The sequence below is a fragment of the Geotrypetes seraphini genome, chromosome 13 (assembly GCF_902459505.1).
Source record: "Geotrypetes seraphini chromosome 13, aGeoSer1.1, whole genome shotgun sequence".
Lineage (NCBI taxonomy): Eukaryota > Metazoa > Chordata > Amphibia > Gymnophiona > Dermophiidae > Geotrypetes > Geotrypetes seraphini.
The window spans coordinates 29,503,634-29,526,428 of NC_047096.1; the positions used below are offsets into that span (position 1 = coordinate 29,503,634).

At 43.6% G+C, this 22,795-nt stretch overlaps 1 protein-coding gene across 1 annotated transcript; it reads right to left on the reverse strand.

Annotated features, from left to right (window-relative positions):
* Positions 1-385: 385 nt before the first annotated feature.
* Positions 386-10,088, reverse strand: LOC117347473 (indolethylamine N-methyltransferase-like). The gene is made up of 3 exons (XM_033918475.1): positions 9,814-10,088; positions 6,424-6,631; positions 386-866 (listed from the first exon to the last, which is right to left on the reverse strand). Exons 1-3 carry the CDS (start codon positions 9,965-9,967, stop codon positions 428-430), a joined length of 801 nt encoding a protein of 266 aa, XP_033774366.1. The 5' UTR covers positions 9,968-10,088; the 3' UTR covers positions 386-427.
* Between the last annotated feature and the right edge of the window lie 12,707 nt (positions 10,089-22,795).

A 22,795-nucleotide genomic window follows, 5' to 3' on the forward strand; every position in this document is an offset into this window, starting at 1 on the left:
CACAACCTCTGGCAATGCGTTCCAAAGCGTAACTATTCTCTGAGTGAAAAAAATATTTTCTCCTATTAGTTTTAAAAATATTTCCCTGTAACTTCATCGAGTGTCCCCTAGTCTTTGTAACTCAGGATTTTGTAGATGTCAATCATATCTCCCCTCAGCCGTCTCCAAGCTGAAGAGCCCTAACCTTTTTAGTCTTTCCTCATACGAGAGGAGTTCCATCCCCTTTATCATCTTGATAGTCCACTAATAGAAAGGAAACTATCTAATCTTATTGATCGTTAAAAATTACAGTTGATAAACAATGTGTCACAGTTTGAGTCTGATACACTAATAAGTTCAGTAGACAGAACTGTATATCAAGAAATTAAGACTCAAACATCTTGTGTACTGTAAATCCATCATTTTAATATTCACGTATTTTAAGTTCCTAGACATTTTTTTGTTTGCATGCCACAAGAAAAATACTGCTGTTATGATCACAGATCTGAAACATTTCTTTATCATAATTGCGGGGAAGCAGCTCCACATCCTTGATGACAAATCCAGCATCTGTGACCGCTTTGCGTAGGAATTCTTCATCCAAGGTTAGGAGCGAGAATTGCTTTGACCCAGACATGAAGGAGGTGCTGCCCAGGATCCCACTGATGATTAAGTGGCCCCCTACCTTCAGCAGGGATGAGAGATTTCTCAGGACTTGCCGGTAGGTATCCAGATCTTTACAAGCGCATTCCAGGCATCCAACAGTGAGGACGGCATCCGCTTTTGGCAGCACCAAGGGTGCCACGGGGTTGCTATTAGTGACGTCACATTTTACAACTTTTTTGAGGGTACGTCGCAATTTTTCTTGCTTTTCAGCTTCCTTTCCACTAAAAACAAACAAAAAACAATAACAAAGAGACATATGCATTACAATACATACAAAATTTGGTTTCACTGTATTCTTTGAGTTAAAGAAGTTTGTTTACATGGCAGATGTGAACAAGATTTGTCTATAAAATATTTTTACACTGTGTGAATTAAATTTGATGGTCTCTGAGACTGGGTGACCCATTATTCGGTGGAGAGAGGCGAAGACAAAGCCCTTCACACTTCCTTGTGTTTCAGTCTTTCATTAGCAATAAATTCATAGTAACACAGTAACATACATAGTAAATGATGAAAGATAAAGACCTGTGTGATCAGGTCACAGAACTCACTGATGACCTTCCGAAGAGCAGTGAAGACTTTTCTCTTCAAGTAAATGGCCACCATTAGACAATCCCCTCTATATACATTCCCTCCAATAAACGCTTATCATGCAACCAGTCGTCTCCTTTATTAATGGTAAACATCTCCTTGTAATTTCCTATGTCCCTTTGCAACCAGCCATGTCCTTAAGCAACCATGAATGTCTAAGGTAATATACTGTGAATGTCCTTGTAACCCGTTCTGAGCTCAAGGGAGGACGGGATAGAAATCTAAACAAATAAATCTAGTCTGCCCAACAGTCCCATTCATTTTTGAGGCAATATTAAACTAACAAGCCAGTATATATTTATTTTACTGACCAAGCTCCATTTTACTTGCTAAGTACCACTTTGAGATGTTTTCCCCTGAGATAGGCAAAAACCTGACTTGACCCACAATCTCATCTTATGTCCTCTAGTGCAGCGGTCTCCAAATCTGTCCTGGAGGACCACTAGCCAGTCTGGTTTTGGGGATAGCCCTAATGTACGGATCAGATCGGCAGTCCTATCAGCTTCTTTGCAAATCTCTTTCATGCATATTCATTAGGGCTGTCCTGAATACCTGACTGGCTGGTGGTCCTTCAGGACGGGATTGGGAAGCACTACTCTAGTGTTATCATTTCTCCGTCTCTGGGAGAGATTTGTTTGTAGATTAATACCCTTTAAGTATTCAAATGCCTGCATCATATCTCCCTAAGACAGGAATCTAATTTAAATGATTTCAAGTCCAATCTTAAAACTCTACTTTCTAAAGACGCTTACGAGATTTAAATACATGGTTCATCTTGGACAACCCTACTTCCCTGACGCCTTTTCCTCTATCTTCTCCTTTTTGTTTCAAGTATTGTAACCTTTCCAATTTCCCTTCTGTTTTATGTTTTGTCAATGGAATTTTTTAGCATGTATGTCCCTTCCCCCTTATTTTAATTATTTATTATAAAATCTGTATGTTGTAAACTGCTTTGGAAATTAAAGCGGTATATCAAGCAGTAATAAACTTGAAACTTCTCTATCTCTTCTTTCCTTTAGGATATACAATTTACTTAGAAAAAGCAGCAAAGTTTGTATTAAGTATATAGGATGATTTCCAAAATACACATAAATGATCAGTGCTGTACCAAAAATACTGTATTCTGGCTGATTTATGAGTGTAGGAGCCTCTCATGCCTGCTTAAATTGCTTTTTGCTGCCCAATTGGGGACACTTAACCAGAGAGTGCTGCTGAATAGCCCTACAGACTGCCCATACAAAAAGTGGGAAGGTCAGGGCAGGCACTGGGAGTAGCTCTGGGAAGGAGTCTGGGACTATGCAGATGCTGGCCAATATTCAGAGCCAGCGCCATTTTGTTGCTTAAAGCCGACGCAAGTAATAATAATAATAATAATAATAACTTTATTCTTATATACCGCCAACAATCTTGCGACTTCTAGGCGGTTTACAATAGAGAGAAACTGTAAGTAAATGCAATAAAGAGAAGCTGTAAATACAACGAATTAAAGAGTCTAGTAGTATACATCTGAAAATACCAACATTAATGATGATAACAATAGTTTGTGTGCTGCAGGACCAAGAAGTGCCGTGCTGCTTACAAAGAATTGGAAATAGTTCATGGATTGAGTGGGGTGGTTCATAGTTAGTGATTGGGGGTTAGGGCTAATAGTTTACAAGTTCAGGTATGTGATGGTAGAGTAGAGTAGAGCTGCTCAATTATATGCCTAATTTCAGACCCCTGATGAAGCCGGATTTACGGTGAAATGGGTCCCGTAGGGCACAGGCACTTTAAAAGATAAGTTTAAAAGCATAGGCACTTTAAAAGTTTATACACTGTTGCACTTTCTTCTAAAATTTTGCACATATAATATAGAGCTCGATGAACTATACTATCAACCTGCAAAGACTGTTGGAACAATCATTATTGATTAGACAGCGCGGGTGTCTGAGAGCTCTATAGCTGAAACGAGTATATGAAGTTAAATTACTACATTTCAAGTCTTTCTAGTTTGATTGTCATTTAGGAGTGAGACTGGTTGCCATTTGATTCGAATTGAGTACAATATTCAGAGCAACCAGAGCTGAATTTCCAAGGTTTTTTTTTTTTTTTTTTTTGAGGGGGAGGGGCTGCTATAAACATAGCCAGCCGAGCTGCAGCCAAAGACAGACCTTTTATTTTTGTGCGTCTGTCTGGCCTCTCAGCTTAGCCAGTCAGCCAACAAATATTGGGGCTAATAGTTATGGGGCTCATTTTCAAAACAGAAAGATGTCCAAAAAAACCCCGGCATAAAGTGGAACTTGGACATTTTTCTCACCAAAACATCCAAGTCACCATTTTCAAAAACAACTTTCTAGACATTTTGCTACTAAAATGGTTAAGGGGCTGAAGGAGCTGCTGTACAGCGAGAGATTAGAGAAACGGGGCCTCTTCTCCCTTGAAAAGAGGAGACTGAGAGGGGACATGATCGAAACATTCAAGATACTGAAGGGAATAGACTTAGTAGATAAAGACAGGTTGTTCACCCTCTCCAAGGTAGAGAGAACGAGAGGGCACTCTCTAAAATTAAAAGGGGATAGATTCTGTACAAACGTAAGGAAGTTCTTCTTCACCCAGAGAGTGGTAGAGAACTGGAACGCTCTTCCGGAGGCTGTTATAGGGGAAAACATCCTCCAGGGATTCAAGGCAAGGTTGGATAAGTTCCTACTGGAACAGAATATAAAAAGGTACTGAAGAGAGAATGAGAGGGCACTCTCTAAAGTTAAAAAGGGATAGATTCTGTACAAACATAAGGAAGTTCTTCTTCACCCAGAGAGTGGTAGAGAACTGGAACGCTCTTCCGGAGGCTGTTATAGGGGAAAACACTCTCCAGGGATTCAAGACAAAGTTAGACAAGTTCCTGCTGAACCGGAACGTACGCAGGTAAGGCTAGTCTCAGTTAGGGCACTGGTCTTTGACCTAAGGGCCTCCGCGGGAGCGGACTGCTGGGCATGATGGACCACTGGGCTGAACCAGCAGCAGCAATTCTTATGTTCTTATGTAAATCTCAAGGGGGGCATGTTGGAGGCGTGTTATGGGTGAGATTTTGATGGGTTTAGCACATGGACATTTTGCAGCAATATTTGAACTTCTTTCAAAACATCTGGGTTCCAATTTGGATGTTTGAGGCTAGATCCGTTTTAAAAATGAATAAGGGCCAAAAAGGTGTCCAAGCCAGGCATAAACTGGACAACATGGCAAAATGTATAATCTACACCAGTGGTGTAGTAAGGAAAGGTCGTTCACCCCGGGTGCCATCTTGGTGAGGAAGCAGGCACCACTACTCCAATCTGCACTCCTGCCCCCTCCCCCCACTGCCATGCATGCGCAGTGCTTCCCTTCCCCCATACCTTTGTAACGTTCCTGGCATGAGCAGCAACTCCAACCTGCTGTCGTGCCAGCATTGGCGCTTCCTCTGACATCACTTCCTGGACCCACACCTAGGAAGTGACATCAGAGGAAGAGCTGATGCTGGCGCGACAGCAGCTTGGGGGTTGCTGCTCACACCAGGAACATTACCGAGGTATGGGGGAAGGGAAGCAATGCACACGCGGCAGGAGGGAGCGGGGAAGGAGCATGTGGAAGTGGGGGGGGGCAGAGAAGAGGTTGGGTGAGGGGCGCCACTTCCCCAGAAACCTCTCACCCTCACTACATCACTGATCTACACATGCAAAAAGCAAGAAACAGTAGCCACCACTGGCTGAATTAGACTTCAATATTCCATGCTAGCCCCTTCTAGATACTGGCATTGAATATCTGGGAACAAAACAGCGAAGGAGACTCAGGTGTTCAATGTCTTTTATTGTAGCAAGACTCTTTATTGTGTAGTAAGACTCGACACGATCATGTTTTGGCCCCAAATGGGCCTGCCTCAGGAGTCTGGAATCAGAGTGAAGATAATTGTGATATTCTTCCGAGTCAATCAAAAAAAACCAACAACAATATTATAAACACATAAAACACTATCAAAGGAGCGAACATGTTTTGTTTTTCAATATTGGTTGCCCTTGTGCCCCAATCCAGTTGGGGAACATCGGGATGCCGTGGGGCAAGAGGGCTTGGGCTCTCCTCTTGCCCCGATCGTGTCGGGAAAGGTCGGGCTGTCGCCAGGGCAAAAGGGCTTGGGCTCCCTCTTGCCCTGATCATTGTCGGCGGGGCCAGGAGAGCTTGGGCTCTCTCCTGGCCCGATCGTTGTGGGGGGGGGGGGGTGGATTCTGTAACCGGTGTTGTTTTTGACAGACACTGGTTACAGAATCCAGCTTTTAGGCGAACGACTGGCTCCTCCTTCGCCTAAAAGCTCTTGTTTTGGGCATTTGGAAGTTAGACTTTTTTTAGGTTGATTATATGTTGTTAGTGTAGACGTAGTGATGGTCTGGGCGTTTAAATAGCTGAATGTAGAGGCAGGCCATTATCCAAAAAAATCTCCTTTTGGACATTTTTTTTTGAGAATGGACATTTTCCCTGCTTCTACTTTCAACGTTTAAGGCCTTAGGCCAAAAGGGGACTTAGACGGTTTTAAAAATTATGCCCCTCTAACATGTTAAGTCTATGGACGCGTTAGCGTTTAGCACGCACACAGATTTAGTGTGCACTAAATGCGCTAAAACGCTTAGCGCACCTTAGTAAAACAGGGAGATAGTAACTTAATGAAAAACAAAAGCCAAATGGCCCATCCAGTCTGCCTATCCGCAGTAACCATTATCTCCTCCTCACCTTATTGGCTAATGTTCTTAACATTTGCATCTCCTCTTCCTATAGGCTAAGGCTCTGTGCACTGCATTGTGAGGTTGTAGAGCTGCCCACGTGCCTATCCTAGATATTAGCAAATGGCCAGCTGGGTGCAATTTACATAGGTAGGAATGTCTTCAGCCCACTTAAATCGCTTTGAATATAGGACCTGCAATTACTTGGAAGACCGTACAGTGGTGTGTGTGTGGCACTGTGATTAAAGCTGAGGCTTTGGGTTCAAACTCACACTGCTCCTTGTGACCCTGGCCATATCACTTAATCCCTATTGCCCCAGGTACATTAAATAGATTGTGAGTCCACTGGGACAGACAGGGAAAAATAAATTCATGTAAACTGTTCCGAGCTCCCTAAAACAGTATAGAAAATCAAATAAATAAATAAATAAGACTGCGATGGTGCTGCTGGTGAGTAATACTATACCTGATGCCTTCCAAATCACAGACAAACTTCACGGCAGAGGTCCAGTCAAACATTCCTGGCTCGTTCTTCAGCCATTTCTCCAGGTACTGCCGGTTACGGTCCGTAAAGTCCGCAGCAATTATTTCTTTGAAGACTTCACAGGCTGAAAGCTCCTGATAAATAGCAGGTCCAGGCCCGACGTCAATCAAGAGGTCTCCTTTCACTCCACCTGCAGCACACAATTGCAAAAATGACTCAGGTCAGTAAATTGGGCCTACTGAGCAAACCATGCATCAGCTATCTCTGGCTTTTAATGGCTAAGCTTCAAAGTTAAATAGTAAAAGGGGTAGTTTTTTTTTTTGACTTTCACCCAGCTCTTGGCACCTGAACCTTTCATGTAATGTGCATGGCTGTTAAAGTCCTGCTCTGCTCACTAGGTCGTGATAATGGCACTGAAAATACAGACAGATCACCTCAGCATGGGGTGGGGGGGATCATTGGTAGAACCATGTGTTACCCAGTCAGATATCCAGCTCCGGTCTGAATATTGCTGATATCTGGATAAGTGCAGACAGGTGAAGTATTCAGTGCTGTATCTGCGTGCAACCTGATGTTGTATATCCAACAAAATAATGATGGCATCTAAAAAAATGCTGGTGACCGTGGGCTCAATATTACCTCTCCCCTACTCGCTCCCAGGATTCCATTTGCTTCAGCTCCTCTCTGCCTGAAGTACATCTGACTCCCTCACCTTTGCAAGCAGACGCTGCACTGCTCTTAGTAGTGGTCAGAGGGCATGATCAGCCAAGATGCTGTTTTCTCATGGCCAGAGCCTTCCAAATATGCCTTGCTGATCCCCCAAGTCAATATCCACAATGAAGAGCTGTTAGGTAAATTCGCATTTACTGAGTCTTCAAAATAAACAAATATACCTTTCTATATTTATTCTGAATATCATGAAAACTCAGCACTGGGTCACCGAGACATGTTTGTACAGTTCTGCCGCGTAGCCAGTGAAGCTGGATGATCTGGTTCCGTTTTGCCCACACAGGCAGCTCCAGGTCTGGTTTTACCCACAGAAGGGATGACGGAAGTCTTGGCTCAGAGGTTAGATATGCAGAAAACTCTGACGGGCCTATATTTTATATGCTGGCATATGCTTCCTGATGAGCTGAATGATATAAATGATATATTGCAGTTTTATAAACAACGTAAGGCACAGTTATTATTGGCTGCTTATGGTGGGTGATGGGCCAATGATGAGGAATATTTTGTATGCGATTGTATTCTGTATGGTTATTATTGTTTACCATCTGGCAGCTTCTTAGGAGAGATAGCATAAAAAAATAAATAAATAAGGGGTCGTTTTATTATGGCGTGCTAAGCGATTTAGGGCACGCTAAATGCTAAGGCGCCCATAGAATTTAGGGCTCCTTTTATCAAAGCCACGCTAGCGGGGTTAACGCGCGTGACTTTTCATCACGCGTTAACCCCCGCGCTGGCCAAAAACTACCGCCCGCTCAAGAGGAGGCGGTAGCAGCTAGCGCGTCCCACGGTTCAGTATGCGCTATTATGCGCGTTAAACCGCTAGCACGTCCTTAATGGACGCCTTAGCATTTAGCGCGTGCTAATCTTTAGTACGTGCTCAATCGGTTAGCGTGCCTTAATAAAAGGACCCCTAAACGTCACAATAAACTCTGGGCCTATTATTCAATTCTACTTAAATGGGTCAGACAAGCTCTAACCCGGTTAAATACCACCGGCTGGGTCATACCCAGATTTTCAGTTGCAAGAAACCAGAGAGTGCTGCTGATTCACAAATGGGGGCGATGCAAATGAGGGCGATCTAAGGCATGCCCCCACCCCCCCACTGACCGCACGGATCGCTGGAGAGCGATCCTTGAGCATGCGCAGACCATCTTCTGTGCCTGTAGATGGTCTGCGCATGCTCACCGCGAAGGAAGAGCTGGAAACTTTTTTTTTTTTTTTTTTTTGAGCTGGAAACTTTTGCGAGCCCGTGGTTTTAACCCGCGGGTTGAAAGCGGAGCTGTACCATGGGTTAAAACCACAGAGTCAGGGCTGAGATCAGGAGAAGCAGAATCGGGGCAGAGAGCAAGAGAAGCTGAATCGGGGCAGGAGAAGCTGAATCGGGGCGGAGAGCTGGGTTTTTGCACAAGCGACTGGTCCTCAGCAGTCACTTGTTTTTCGATCGGGCAGCCCAGTCGGTGTTCCTGAAATTGTTTTGTGAATCGCGTCCTTCCAACTTTGCATGCCATTCCCCCTCATTTGCATGCGTGGATCGGATCGGAGGATGATCGGCAAAGAGGTTAGTGAATCGGGCTGGAGGAAAATCGGGTCATAAGAACATAAGAACATAAGCAGTGCCTCCGCCGGGTCAGACCATAGGTCCATCCTGCCCAGCAGTCCGCTCTCGCGGCGGCCCAAACAGGTCACGACCTGTCTGAATAACCAGAAGGGGCCCCCTTGCCACCTTGGTTTCCCATTGAAGTCCTATCTTCCCATCGAAGTCCTAATCCTCCGGTCTTGCACATTCACGACTTGGTTGGGTTTCCATACTTATTACCTGGTTAGTTTTCTATACTTGTATTACATCCCAGCACCTCTCTCAGTATCCCACGATCCCTTTATCCCTTTATCGCAAACACGATCGGTGGGCTTAGTGAATCTAGCCCTTAGTTAAAATGTTAGTGTTATCTCAACTTGATTATTGTAACTCTTTGTACTTGAACTTAACTACAAAATTGTCTAGAAAAACTGCATTTGATTCAAACTACAGCTGTCAGGTTGATTTTTAGTCTAAAGAAATATGAACGTGTTACATTAGCATATAATAATCTTCATTGGTTATTAGTAGAGAAGCGAATTAAGTTTAAAACTGTATTTGATTTATCACATTTTACAAACAAATTCCTCATATGACCTCTTGTTGGCTCTTTCTCAGCTACAGAGCAAGGGGTTCAGTTTTATTGCAGTTTCCACAGATTAAAGGAATATGGTTTAAATGCCAGTTTAATTCTATTTTTTTGTTGTTGTTTATGCTGCTGTTACCATCTGGAATAATTTACTCATTTAAAAAAAGGACTGAAGTCAATTATTGAAAGTTTCATAATAAATTGAAAACTTTCTTTTATATGATGCAGTTTAATTTTTTTTTTTTTTTTTAATAATTTGATTGTAAATTTTTATATCTTCCCTTAGATTATGTATGGTTTTCTCTTTGATGTAAATTGCCTTGAACTTTTAGATAAAGTGCAATTAACGCATAGTGGATCAGATTAGATCACTGAAAGACATCCAAAGTAATTCAGTCTACAATGCCAGGCACCTCCCCATTTCCACTGGGACAGGCAGCAAGACGCTAGTTGCATGGAAAAATGCCCCTGTACTCACCTGTGGTACATGTCTGATGCAACTTTCTCAGCACAAATTTCAGGAAGCCATCCTTTATGAAAACCCCTGATCCTGCTCCATAGTATGTCTCCAAGTAATCTCTGGGATCAAAGACATCTTGGTAGATTTCTTTGCCGGTGAAACTGGACTGCATGTCTTAATGAACGACGGGACCGTCTGAGGTTTCTTTCACATTCTCTTCTCTTATAGCAACAGCACTCCTTCAGCTCTTCCTCACTGGGCCAATCTTTGGCTCAGTTACTGCAAGCTGCTATCAATTGCTTGCTTTTTTTTAAATTTCTATTAAGTAAGACCTCGGGCTAAGCTAAATAAACAAATGCAATATGGAAATAAGTGTCTGGTGCCAGACTATCCTAAAATAGCCCCAGAGTGAAAGATGTGAGGGCGACACCACACAATGATTTATCATTAACAAAAAAAGCACTTTCCCGAACAAGGCCATTGAATAGAATTCTATTCTATTGAATTCTATGGAATTTATAAACCACTAAAATCCCAAAACTGGTCCAGAGCAATGCACAGTATACAAAATCATATGCATTACAGAGATGTTAAAATAGTTTTAAGTTTCAAGTTTATTTTTGACTTAATGAATCGCTTAATTTAATATTGCTAAGCGATTTACAGATAAAAAAAAGGTAAATACATCAGATTAATTATAAAAGAATACATAGGTTTGACACACTATCATACAAAATAATAAATAATGTCATACAAACTAACAGATACATGGGGGAAGAAAGGGTAGAACTACAATCGTATGTATAAAAGAGAACATAAATGGTAAAAACAACAGGTACGGTAGATATTGGGGGAATAAAAAAAATAAAAAGAGGAAAAAATTTAATAGTAATCGTTAATTATGCTTATAAATTAAACGCATCTTTAAAAAGGAAACTCTTCAAAATGCCTTTAAACTGTTTCAGATCATTTTCTTCTCTTAGATACTGGGGCAAGCTGTTCCGTAATTGTGGGGCTATTACAGAAAAAATATCAGGACAACGAGTTCCAATAACTTTTAGTGATGGAACTGTTAAGAGTTTTTGATTGGTAGATCTTAAAGAGCGTGATGTACTATGGGGAATACGTAGATATCAATTCAAATAGATATTTGCTTGTGAACTTGGTGCTTCTGGAATAAGAAGGGTTTCAAATGCTTTCGAAACTGCAAATACGATGGTTGGTGTTTAACAAATAATGGAAGATTATTCCAAATTGGAACAGCTTGAAGGAAAAAAAAGAACTCTCTAAACCTTTCAAGCATTCGCTGCTTTGATGCAACCTTCTCTTCATAAGCATTAGGTAAAACGGTTACAGCAATTACCATCTGCAGCCTTGTGCCCAGCAAGGTTACGCCCTGTGGTTCTGCAGGTCCCTGCTCTAAATGCAAATACATTGAAAAGAATCCAGAACAGAAGTAGCCCAGCACAAGTTTCTCCTCACAGGCCAATTCTGGTCTGTTCCTGGGCTCATAAATATTCATGAGCTGATAAGAGTGAATTCTCATTCACATGAAGGCTCTCCGGTTCACCGTGCTTCCAAATGGTACAGGGCCAGAAGGGCAGTGAAGAGGCTATTATTTATCATGGCTATCGAGATAATGCTCAGGGTACGGTGGTTATTTTTTTGTTTAAAAAAAAAAAATCTTTTCTCAGGTCACATTGGATCTGATATTCATCAGCATTTTTATATTCTATGGACGCATTAGCACTAAATCGGCTAACGCGCCTTAGTGAAAGAGAGGGTGAGTGCTGTGGTTCACAAAGCACCAGTACCTGGATAGCCCTGTTTCAGGACACACCGGTAGGACTATCTCGTTGGTGGCGATGTTCAGATCGCTTTCTAGTTAAAGGGTGTCCAGTCAATAGCACATGAGACAATCGCGCACAGGACATCAGCGCGCTGGATTTCAACACTATTTTAAAGCTCTGAGGAGGTATGGGGGAACCCCCCCCACTTTATTTAGAAATGTTGGTGCTCCCGTTGGGAGGAAACCCCCCCCCCCCATTACAGAGCAAACAGCAACTTTTCCCTAAAAAAACCAGGGAAAAGGCTGTTTCCTCTGTAATGGGGGGTTAACCCCCCTCACACACACACACAGGCGCCCTAAAGGGAGCACCAACATTTCTAATTAAAGTGGTGGGTTTCCCCACCACACACCTCTTCATAGCGCTTTTAAATAATGTTAAAATCCAGCGCGCCAACATCCTGCGTGCGATTGTCTGATTATCTCACGCGGTTTCGTCTATGAGCCGGTTAAAGTTAGGGCAGCCTTTTTTGCTGTTCTAACTTCATCCAGTTAGTTACTGGATTAGCAGTCAGAATATCACCGCTAAACAGATAACCCCTTGAACACCTCACCACCATCTGAATCGTGCAGAAGTGGTCAGAGAACATAGGGCTAGATTCACAAAGCAAACCAATCGTGTACCGATCGGTTTGCGACCCCTTTACGAGCAAATTTCCCTCCAGCCTGATTCACTTACCTCTCCTGCGATCCGCTTCGAATCCGTGCATGCAAATGAGGTGAAACGAATACAAATTAGGCAGGGATGCGATTCACAACACAATCAATCCGATCCGACAGGGCTGGCCGATCAACTGAAGAAGCAACTGCTGGGGACCAGTTGAAAATGTCTTTCCGACTGGAAGCCCTGCTCTCTGCCCTGCAATCTGTCCTGCCTGCTCGCCCCGCATGCCGCCCCGCTCTGCACTGATGCACACTTAACTATAAAGAAAACTCAACATGTATCACTCGGTTGGGGGTGGGGGGGTTATGTTGTTTCCTATGGGCAATGTACTTTTGCTGTTGGCATGCTGCCTGTGTACTGTTTTCATTTTGTTGAATAAAATATTAAAATATCAAAAAAAAAAAAAAAAAAAAAAAAAAAAAAAGAAAACTCAACATATGGAAGGGTCTGCCTGGAGTCTTTTTCCTAGCCCGCTTCCTAATCACCTGAGCTGCCTGGACATTTCCAATGAACTTGTGGGTATGCGGAACTTCTTTCGCTCCGAGTTGAATGCCACCCTGCTCTGCCCTGATCTTCCCTGAATCTCTCCTGTCCTTCCCCGGCCTGCGAGCCTGTGGTTTTAACCCGCGGGTTTAAAGCGGGTTAAAACCACGGGCTCACAGGGATAAAAACAATAAAAAAAGTTCTTTCTTTATTATGCTTCCTTGGCATGATGGCTCGTAGTAGGTGTTCCCTAGTTCAGAAGGGTGCCACGCTAGTCTGCTGAATCACCATAGAACTGCTACTGCTGCAAAAGCACAGCCTGTTCAACAACAACAACAAAAAAAACGGCCCTGGCTCGGACGGGCATGCACAGATAGTCAGCGCATGTGCGTGGATCACATAACAGCGATCTGTGCAGACAGATAGGGGCATTCCTCCGATTGCCACCATCTGCATATTTGTCTTTCTTGAATTCGTCGGACCTACCCGGATCGGGCCCGATCAGGCAGGTTAGTGAATCTGGGTCATATTCCCTCTCACTAGTACACTAGTAAACTGGGAAAATCACTTCTTTTCAAAATCACAGGTCTCTGGAATGACCTTACTATCCCGCTGCGGAACCTGAGCTCCCTCCATTTATTCCGCAAGCAACTAAAAACCTGGCTCTTCTCTAACATGTAATTTCTTTTCCCTTACTTTTCCACTCGATTTATAAACTTATGTAAACCTTTTCCTCCCCTTTCTCATTTTTAAGTTCTTGTAAACCGTGCTGAGCTCTACTTCCGTGGAGATGATGCGGTTTATAAACTTAAGGTTTAGTTTAGTTTAGTTTATATCTGATTAGTAATGCTCGCTAACTGGCTAAATGGCTTTGGATACTGGCCCCCTTCTGCATTGTAGAAATTACAAAAAAAATGAAATGTGGCTTAGATTACCAGCAGCAGTGCTCATTGCATTAATGATACATTAATACGTGTATATTCAGCACCACTATAAATTTATGGGCTCATCTTCAAAGCAACTGAATATTCAGTGCCAGCACCCACGTCACTAAGCGGCTCAAAAGCTGTCCTAAATCACATAGCATTGTGGGTGCCGGCACTGAATATCAGGCTGGCACCCATATAACTTTTATAATCTTTTAAAAAGTGCTGCAATCCCCCTCCTAGCCCCTCTCCTTCCTTCCAACCCTCCCCCAGCCTACACCAAGTGTAACCCCTCTGCAACATTGCCCCCCAACTTCTGCCCCAGTACTCTAGGTAGGCTCCTCCCTTGGCCTACCTTCTAATCCCTACTGGTCCAGAGGGTCACTGAGGAGAGGAACACAGTCCCCTTGCTCCTGTTCCTGGCTGGCTGGCCTGTCCTGTCAATATATACAATCCAGTGGGCTGCAAGATTCAAAGCAGCATTTATTTTATTTTATTTATTTTTTGCCAGGGGCAGATAAAAATATAAAGAAGGAAGGGATCCTTACTTTGAAGATACCAAAAGCATAAAGTGAGGAGATGGCAGGGGTAAACAATGAAAGCTGGAAACAAAAATCACTATTTCACCGGCATCTAGTGACACACATAGAAAGACTGGGCATGGCTATGTCTTGACAATATCTATGCCTCCGTTGGGTCAGTACTCTAGAGACGTATAAGTGATGAACATAGGGTTACCATATTTTTCTTGACAAAATTCTAGATGCCTGGCCCCGCCCTGTTCCACCTTCAGCCTTCCCAGTTCCGCCTTCGGCCCCACCCCATTCAGCCCCAAGCCCCAGCCCCTGAAAGCTTTGTCTCATTATTCTTGATCTCGGGACTGTGTCCGGGGGCCTCTGAGCATGTGCGGATGCATGTGATGTCATCCGTGCATGCTCAGAGGCTCTCAACACATGGACAGAGCTTTCCAAAGCCTGGTCAACTGCTGGGTTTTGCAAAGTCTGGGCACCTGGACAGTCCTTTAAAAAGAGGATATGTCCAGGTTTTCCTGGATGTCTCTGGAGAGACGAACACCTCTGGAGATGTACTGCTGGCTTTGAGATTTTAAAGTATCTTAATACCTAGGGGCTCACATTTTGTGTTTTGCACTATTTGCCTTTGTATTTAGTGATGCATCTTCAGAATTGTTCATCACTTATACATCTCTAGAGTATTGACCCCCTCCCGACACAGACATAGGTATTACCAAAACACGGCCATGTCGGGTTTTCTATGTGCAACTGATGCTGGTGAAATAAAGCAATTTTTTTGGTTCCTGCTTTCATTGTGTACCCTGTCATCACTTCAGTTTATTCTTTTGTCAGGGGTAGGTCATGTCAAACTAATTGGATTGATTTCTTTAGGTAACCAGAGAATTAGATCAAGTGGCTATGGTTCACTTGGATTTCAGCAAAGCTTCTGATATTGTCCCACATAAGAATTCACAAATAACGTGAGCACCTTAGGGGTCGGTTTTCAGGTGGTGGGTTGGATAAGAAATTAATCCACTGACAGAAGGAAGCGGTAAATGGAATTCACTCAGAAGGAGGAAGAGTGAAGCATGAAGTGCACCAGAAATCGGCCCTGGGATCAGTTCTGTTCAAATAGTCCGTGTTCAAGTTCAATTTCAATTTATTCGATGTACCGCCAATATAAAACCGTGGTTAAAATCATGACCACATTACTGAGGCATTCATCAACTCACATTGGCTTCCAATCCAGGAAAGAATACAATTTAAATTCTACTGTATACTATTTAAAACTATAAACGGAGACAGCCCAATCTACCTAAACGACCGCCTCATCCAAACCACCTCTACCAGGCATAGAAAAACACACACCCCATTCACTTACCCCCAATCAAAGAAGTAAAATGGAAAAAACTATACGACGGACTACTGGCCATTCAGGCAGCAAAAATAGATAACCAAATCTCCAACCTATTGATAACAACCCCAGACTACAAGATATTCAGAAAGGAAATAAAAACTATACTCTTCAAGAAATTCCTTAATAAAGCTTAATACCATGAATGCCCCTTCTTACCATCCCCTCCCCAACCCCTGATCCTTCGTATCCCTCTCTTGGAAACGATTTCTGATCTAACTTTGTAACCCTTCTTCCATAACTCTTTTTGTAATCCGCTTTGAACCGAAAGGTAATGGCGGAATAGAAATCTGTAATGTAATAATGTAATGTAATATAAAAACAAAGGATGGAGGAAGGATAAACAAACTGAGAAACTCTAAATTAACAGTAACATTACTAAGAAGACTGAAGCATATAGGTAAAATGATATGGAAAGGTAGCAATGTTTAAAAGAAAAGGGAAAAAGGGGCGGGGTAAAAACGTAAGGAAAATAAGGGTAAAGCAAACATTTCAAATCATCTCGATCAAGATAAACAAGAGAGAAAGCTACACATTGTAAGACTGAAAAATAATGGGGTCCTTTTAATAAAGCGCGCTAGCCATTTCAGCGCGCGATAAACACCAACACGAGCTAAACACCGATGCGCCCATTATATCCTATGGTCGCATTAGAGTTTAGTGCGCGCTATTTAGCATGCGCTAAAATGGCTAGTGCGCCTTCATAAAAGGTTCACAAGCAACATATGCTTCTCCCTCCGTATTCGCGGTTTCGATTACTCACGGTTTGTGGCTTGCTGGCTCCTCCTCTCAAATTACATCAACTTGCACAGAGAAATTGCCGATTCCAAGCGTTTCCAGAGAAAATCGCTGATTCCCAGCGCTTTCTTCACCGTGCTTTGCCTCTCCTTAAGGAACAGACCAGGTCTCCCACCATGTTATTCGCGGTTTCACTATATTCATGATGGTTTTTAATAGAAAACAGCAAATAACATTTGAAAAAGTTATTCGCGGTTTTTCTGTATTTGCGGTTCTATTAATCCCCTCTCACAGCGAATACGGAGGGAGAAGTGTACATAATAAAATAAGCATATAAAAATAAATAAACAATCAGCCTGACCAAATACAACAGTTATAATTAACATTACCATTTATTTTTTCATCAAAACGGGACATCTATTAATATTCAGTCCCGCCCCCAATCCCACCCTAGCCCCACCTCCAATCCTGCCCTAGCCCCGCCCCTAATTTCTTCCATTCATTTTTCATGTACACACAATATCTTATTTCATAATGATAATCATAAAATTTAAAAAAAACACTAAGCACCCTATATGCAGAGAAAATGTTAATTATCATTTATATTTGGGGGGGGTTTCAAAGATGTCATCTCAGTAACTATAGAAAAATAGACAAATATAGTGCAAAATATAGACAGCAGATATAAATTCTCAAAACTGACACATTTTGATCACTAAATTGAAAATAAAATCATTTTTCCTACCTTTGCTTTCTGGTAATTTCATGAGTCTCTGGTTGCATTTCCTTCTGACTGTGCATCCTTTTCTTTCATTTCTTTCTGCACTCAGGCCCAACAATTGTCCCTTTCTATTCCCTCCCTCCTTCCTTCCTATGTCCTTAGTGCAGCCAGTGCATCCTTCCTATGTCCTTAGTGCCCCAGCGCCTACCTCCTATGTCTTTAGTGCCCCTTCCTATGTCCTTAGTGCCCCCAGTGCCTCCTTCCTATGTCCTTAGTATCCCCAGCGCCTCCTTCCTATGTCCTTAGTGCCCCTTTCTATGTCCTTAGTGCCCCAGCGCCTCCTTCCTATGTCCTTAGTGTCCCCAGTGCCTCCTTCCTATGTCCTTAGTGCCCCCAGATCCAGTGTCAGTTCTCTGTTGTACCTTTGTTCCAGGTCTCCCTCTCTCCCCCTCCTCTGTTATGATCTTGCCTCTTTTTGCTCTTCCTCATGGGCTCTCCCCCTCTGTCTGCACCTCCCAAACTCCTGCTTCTGCCTCCTGTCTTTCCCCTTTGGTCCAGGCCTTTATCTCTCTAGTCTTTCTTCTACTTACAATCCCCCTACCTTCTCTGCCTCTTTCTCTCCTTCCTTCATCCCTCCTTCCTATGTCCCCCTCGCTGCCTTCCAGATTTTGTCCCATCCCCTCCCAAATAGCCTGCCGGCCTACCTCCCCCAAAGCCAGCCTGCCTTCCCCAGAGCCAGCTTACCTTCCCCAGAGCCAGCCTGCCTGCCTCCCCCAAAGTCACCAAGTCTGCCTGCCTACCTCCCCCAGAGCCAGCCTGCCTACCTCCCCCAAAGCCAGCCTGTCTGCCTCCCCCAAAGTCAGCCAGTCTGCCTGCCTTCCTTCCCCAAAGCCAGCCTGCCTGCCTACCTCCCCCAAAGCCAGCCTGCCTGCCTACTTCCCCCAGAGCCAGCCTGCCTGCCTACCTCCCCCAAAGCTAGCTTGCCTGCCTCCCCCAAAGCCTGCCTACCTACTTACTTCCCCCAAAGCCAGCCAGCCAGCCAGCCTGCCTACCTACCTACCTCTCTGCCGTGTAAAAGCCAGCTTGCCTGCCTACCTCCTTCCCCCCTACCGCAGGAAAAAAAAAGCCTCACTCTAGGCCCGACTTAAACTTCCCTCTGGTCCACCGCTGCTGCTCCTCTGCTTACCTTCCTAACTAATCACACCCAGAAGCCTTCATCCCGACGTCAATTCTAAAGTGGGAGAGGATGTTCGGGCCAGCCAGGCAGCAATTGGCTGACCCTGAACGTTTTCTCCGATGTCAGAATTGACGTTGGGAAGAAGGCTTCTGGGCGCGATTAGGCAGGAAGGTAAGCAGAGGAGCAGCGGCGGTGGACCGGGGGGGGGGGGGGAGTTTAAATCGGGCCGGAAGGGACGCTTTTTTTTTGGTGCGGCATGGAGGGACAGGAAGTGATCGCCTGTCCCGTTGTCCCCGCGCACAGCTTCGGGACGCTGTCCCTGAAAACGGGACATTTTGGCGTCCCGAAACTGTATGTGGGGACAACGGGATCCGAAACTGTATGTGGGGACAGGGGATCCGAAAACGGGACTGTCCTGTTCAAAATGGGACGTATGGTCACCTTAGTTATAATACATGTCACTGCAATACCCTCAAGTCCCAGATCCTGTAACATACAAGCAGGCAAAATAAATGCTCTTGCTAATCTTCTTTCTTGTAAATCCACACTCTACTCCTGGACAAGTGGGTTATGCATCCCATCTTGCGAGATCTCTTGTAGGAAGCTTCATTTACATATTTTTGATCCTCTACTCTTACCTCAGGACTGCCCTCTGTATAGGACACAAAAAGGGAAGGGGTACGGGGATACTCCCCAAGAAACAAGTCTAATCTGCTCATATTATAAAACTGCATAACAATAAGGACCAATCAAGTTTCATAAACATTATAAACCATAAATGTCAGAACAACAAGGAGACACAGCCTGCACTAACAGTGTTGGCACAATAGCGAAAGATCCCCATGTGTTGAGTTAGGATAAAAACTTGTACCAGAAAAACTTGTACTGTAACTATGGTAAATTGTAACCTGTTAACTGTATACAGTGTTCCTCCACTCATTCACAGTTCGCAAATCGCAGACTCGCTCATTCGTGGTCTGCTCCGACCGCCTCTTCCTGTAGTAAAGTCAGGCTACACCAATCAGGAGCTGCGTGTCAAAGCAGTTCCTAATTGGTGTAGCCTGACTTTACTACGACTCCCCAACCCCCTTCTATGATGCAACCATAGATGAAGTTTGGGGTGGGCATGGTGGGGGGAAATGTTACCTACTCCCTAATGTTTTGGGTATCATTGCTAAACTGTTTTTTCTGTACCCATTGCCAATATAACTTCTTATTCCTTTTGCACCCCCACCCCCCAAAAAAAAAAATAAAAAAATAAAAATAAGCAGGCCAATTTCACCAATGGGAAATGATTGGGACTTGTATACTGCCTTTCTGTAGTTACAGATACTTCAAGCATTTTTCCCTATCTGTCCTGGCAGGCTCACAATCTATCTAATGTACCTGGAGCAGTGGAAGATTAAGGGCCAGATTCACCAACCTGCCCGATCAGGCCTGATCCGGGCAGGCCCAACGAATTCAGCAAACTAAAATATGCAGATGGGGGTGATCGTAGGAACACCCCCGATCTGCCAGCACGGATCACTTTTCTGCGATCCCCACGCATGTGCAGACCATCTGTAGATGGTCTGTGGCATGCCCGTCGGAGCAGCAATCTTTTTTTTTTTAACATTAACTTTTATTATTAGTTTTTAGCCCTGTGAGCCCATGGTTTTAACCCACTTTAAACCTACGGGTTAAAACCACGGGCTCACAGGGCAGGAGAAAACCGGGGCAGTGATGCGGCAAGCAGGCAGGAGAGATTCGGGGAAGAAGGGCAGGAGAAAACCAGGGCGGCGATGTGGCGAGCAGGAAGGAGAGATTTGGGGAAGGGCAGGAGAGATTAGGGGAAGAACAGCAGGAGAAAACCAGAGCGGTGATGCGGCAATTTAGGGCGAGCAGGCAGGAGAGGGCGGCGAGCAGGGCTTCCAGAATCAGAAAGACGTTTTTGACTGGTCCACAGCAGTCGCTTCTTCAGTTGATCGGCTAGCCCAGTCGGATGTGAAATTTTGTGTTGTGAAATGTGAATCATGTCCAGGCCTACTTTGCATGCATTTCACCTCATTTACATGCACGGATTCGAAGCGGATCACAGGAGAGGTTAGTAAATGGGGCCCAAGGGAAATCTGGTTGCAAAGGGGTTGCAAACCAATCGGTAGATGATCGGTTTGCTTTGTGAATCTAGCCCTAAGTGACTTGCCCAGGGTCACAAGGGGCAGTGTGGGGGTTTAAACCCACAGACTCAGGGTGCTGAGGCTTTAGCTCTAGCCACTACGCCAGTGTTTCTCAACTTGGTCCTGGAGTACTCCCTTGCCAGTCAGGTTTTCAGAATATCTACATTGAATTTACATATACTTGATTTGCATACACTTCCTCCATTATATGCAAATTTCTTTCATACATATTCATTGTGGATATCTTGAAAACTGACTGGCAAGGGGGTCACTCCAGGACTGAGTTGAGACACACTGCACTGCACTGCACTGGCCTGTGATAATTGCAACCCTTCTCAGGGGAGAGAGGAGCAGAGGTGACCCAATCTTTCGGCCCTTTTATATAAAACCTTCATTCTACTAATGGTTAAAATAAATACAAAAGTTAATGGAAAACTTCAGTATAAATTAACTTCAAGAGCACATTTCATAATACATTAAGCAACAACTAGTGTCTGTTGAAAGATTAGGTTTGTGGCTGCCAAAACGAACTGTGGAGGGATAAAGGACATCCAGGTCCAAGAGGTGGTAGCAGGACACAGGATACTTTAGTGCTGAGTACCACAAAAACATTCTCAAATTGTCGTTGACCTGTGTGTGCAGAGAATGTGGCCCAGTGGTGCTACTCATCTGGAATCTATTACTGTTGAGTTTTACAGGGTCAGAGACCAGAATCACAGTGCACTGAGCCCCCTCTAGTGCTATGAATAAAGAACTGCAGGTAAGAAGAAGAAGAAAAAAAAGATTTCTCCTAGTTATTCACATTTTGGGCTGACTGGCAAATCAGAAGGTTCCTAAGGCACTTAAAACATATCTTTTTCTCTACAGCATTTTCTATGGATTAAGCTTTGCCTCTGGAGTAGTTCCCTGCCTTTAGCCTTCACTTTGGGCCAACCTTTGTCTAGTTCCTTTTGTCCTTTTTCATATGGCTCGAGATCCAGGTTTTACTTCCAGTTTGGGGGAGTTTTTTGGATTAGTAGTATTGATTTTTCATCCCCTCTCCTCCTTTTGATTTTGTGGTTGTTTATAATCAAATTCAACAATCTAATTATTTAACTCCATCTATCCTAAAACAGTCATTTAAAAATGCATACAGTAAGTGGACCTCACTCTTTAAAAAAAAAAATATATATATATATATATACTTTTTGCATAAGTGTTTAGCGTTCTTTTTTTAAGCTTTGGGGAGATTTTTGGATTAGTAGTATTGAGTTTAATTATAAACATCTCAAGTCTTCTAGGGGCCTGGAAGAGAATTGAAGGGGGTGCTAGGCTTAAGGTTTGCATACAACCCAAATCCATCAGCACACCCACCAGCACTTTAACATCCTAAAGCCATCAGCATAAAACAGCATTTCACCACCTACTGGCCCCACAAACTGCCATCAGCACACTCATAGCAACCACCATCAGTAAAACCTGCCCCACCATGCCAATCAGGTATGGTTCAAAACCAACCCTATCGGGGTCATTCACAGTACTACAGGGTTGTAGTAAGATATCTTTGGTATTTGCCCACTTTCTGCCTGCAATTTTGCCTGCATTAACTATTCCCGTTGGTCCCCCTACTCAAATGGTTTGAATAAAGGTTCTTTTCCTTCATGGGGAGAAGTGGAACGAGAAGGAAGCGAGAAATAGTTAAACGTGTTCTCAAGTGTGATGTCACTCGGGGCAACCCACTAGAAGCACTGGTGCTTCCTGCATTAGTCTGTGCTCACATGCTAGTGTTTGGAAGCTGCTTGCAAAGATCAAGGCACTTTCTTTTGTGCTCTGAAAAATATATCATCATTGCTGAAACCTAGACGGTACTTAGTAGTGAGAGAGGGGGAGGGGGGTAGTGCAAGGTGAAAGAGAAAAATTTCCAGTTTACCCTTGGACAAGGAGCTTCTGGAGAAAGCTCTTGAAACTCCACATTCAGCCTTGTACTAATCCAACTCCCATCTCTCTGTCAGATTATTATGGACACTTTCATTCTAGCCTGCAAGCAGACTATAATAACCCTGTCAAACCCCTTTTCCTGCCTCCTGGAATATGGGGAAACAGAGTGCAGACCTCACCTAGATGGCAGAATCTTTTTTTTCCCAGAGACTCTCTTCTCTCTTAGATTCAAACAGTTTTTATTGATGCAAACATCATCGAATACAACAAATACACATCAAAGCACATCGATAATGCATCAACTTTTATAATATAATATACATAATAAAAGACAAATTCCAATTTCAATAAACCCCTACTTTATCTATATGTGTTTGAACCTTTACCGTCCCTCTCCACACCCACCCCTCCCCACCCAATAGTACTTTCTTCCCAATGATACTCTC

Coding starts and splice junctions, on each gene's coding strand:
- LOC117347473 (XM_033918475.1), bottom strand. CDS start 9,967: ATGCAGTCCAGTTTCACCGGCAAAGAAATCTACCAAGATGTCTTTGAT. Junction 6,632..9,813: donor GCATCAGACATGTACCACAG/GTGAGTACAGGG, acceptor TGTGTGCTGCAG/GTGGAGTGAAAGGAGACCTC. Junction 867..6,423: donor TGTGATTTGGAAGGCATCAG/GTATAGTATTAC, acceptor GTTTGTTTTTAG/TGGAAAGGAAGCTGAAAAGC.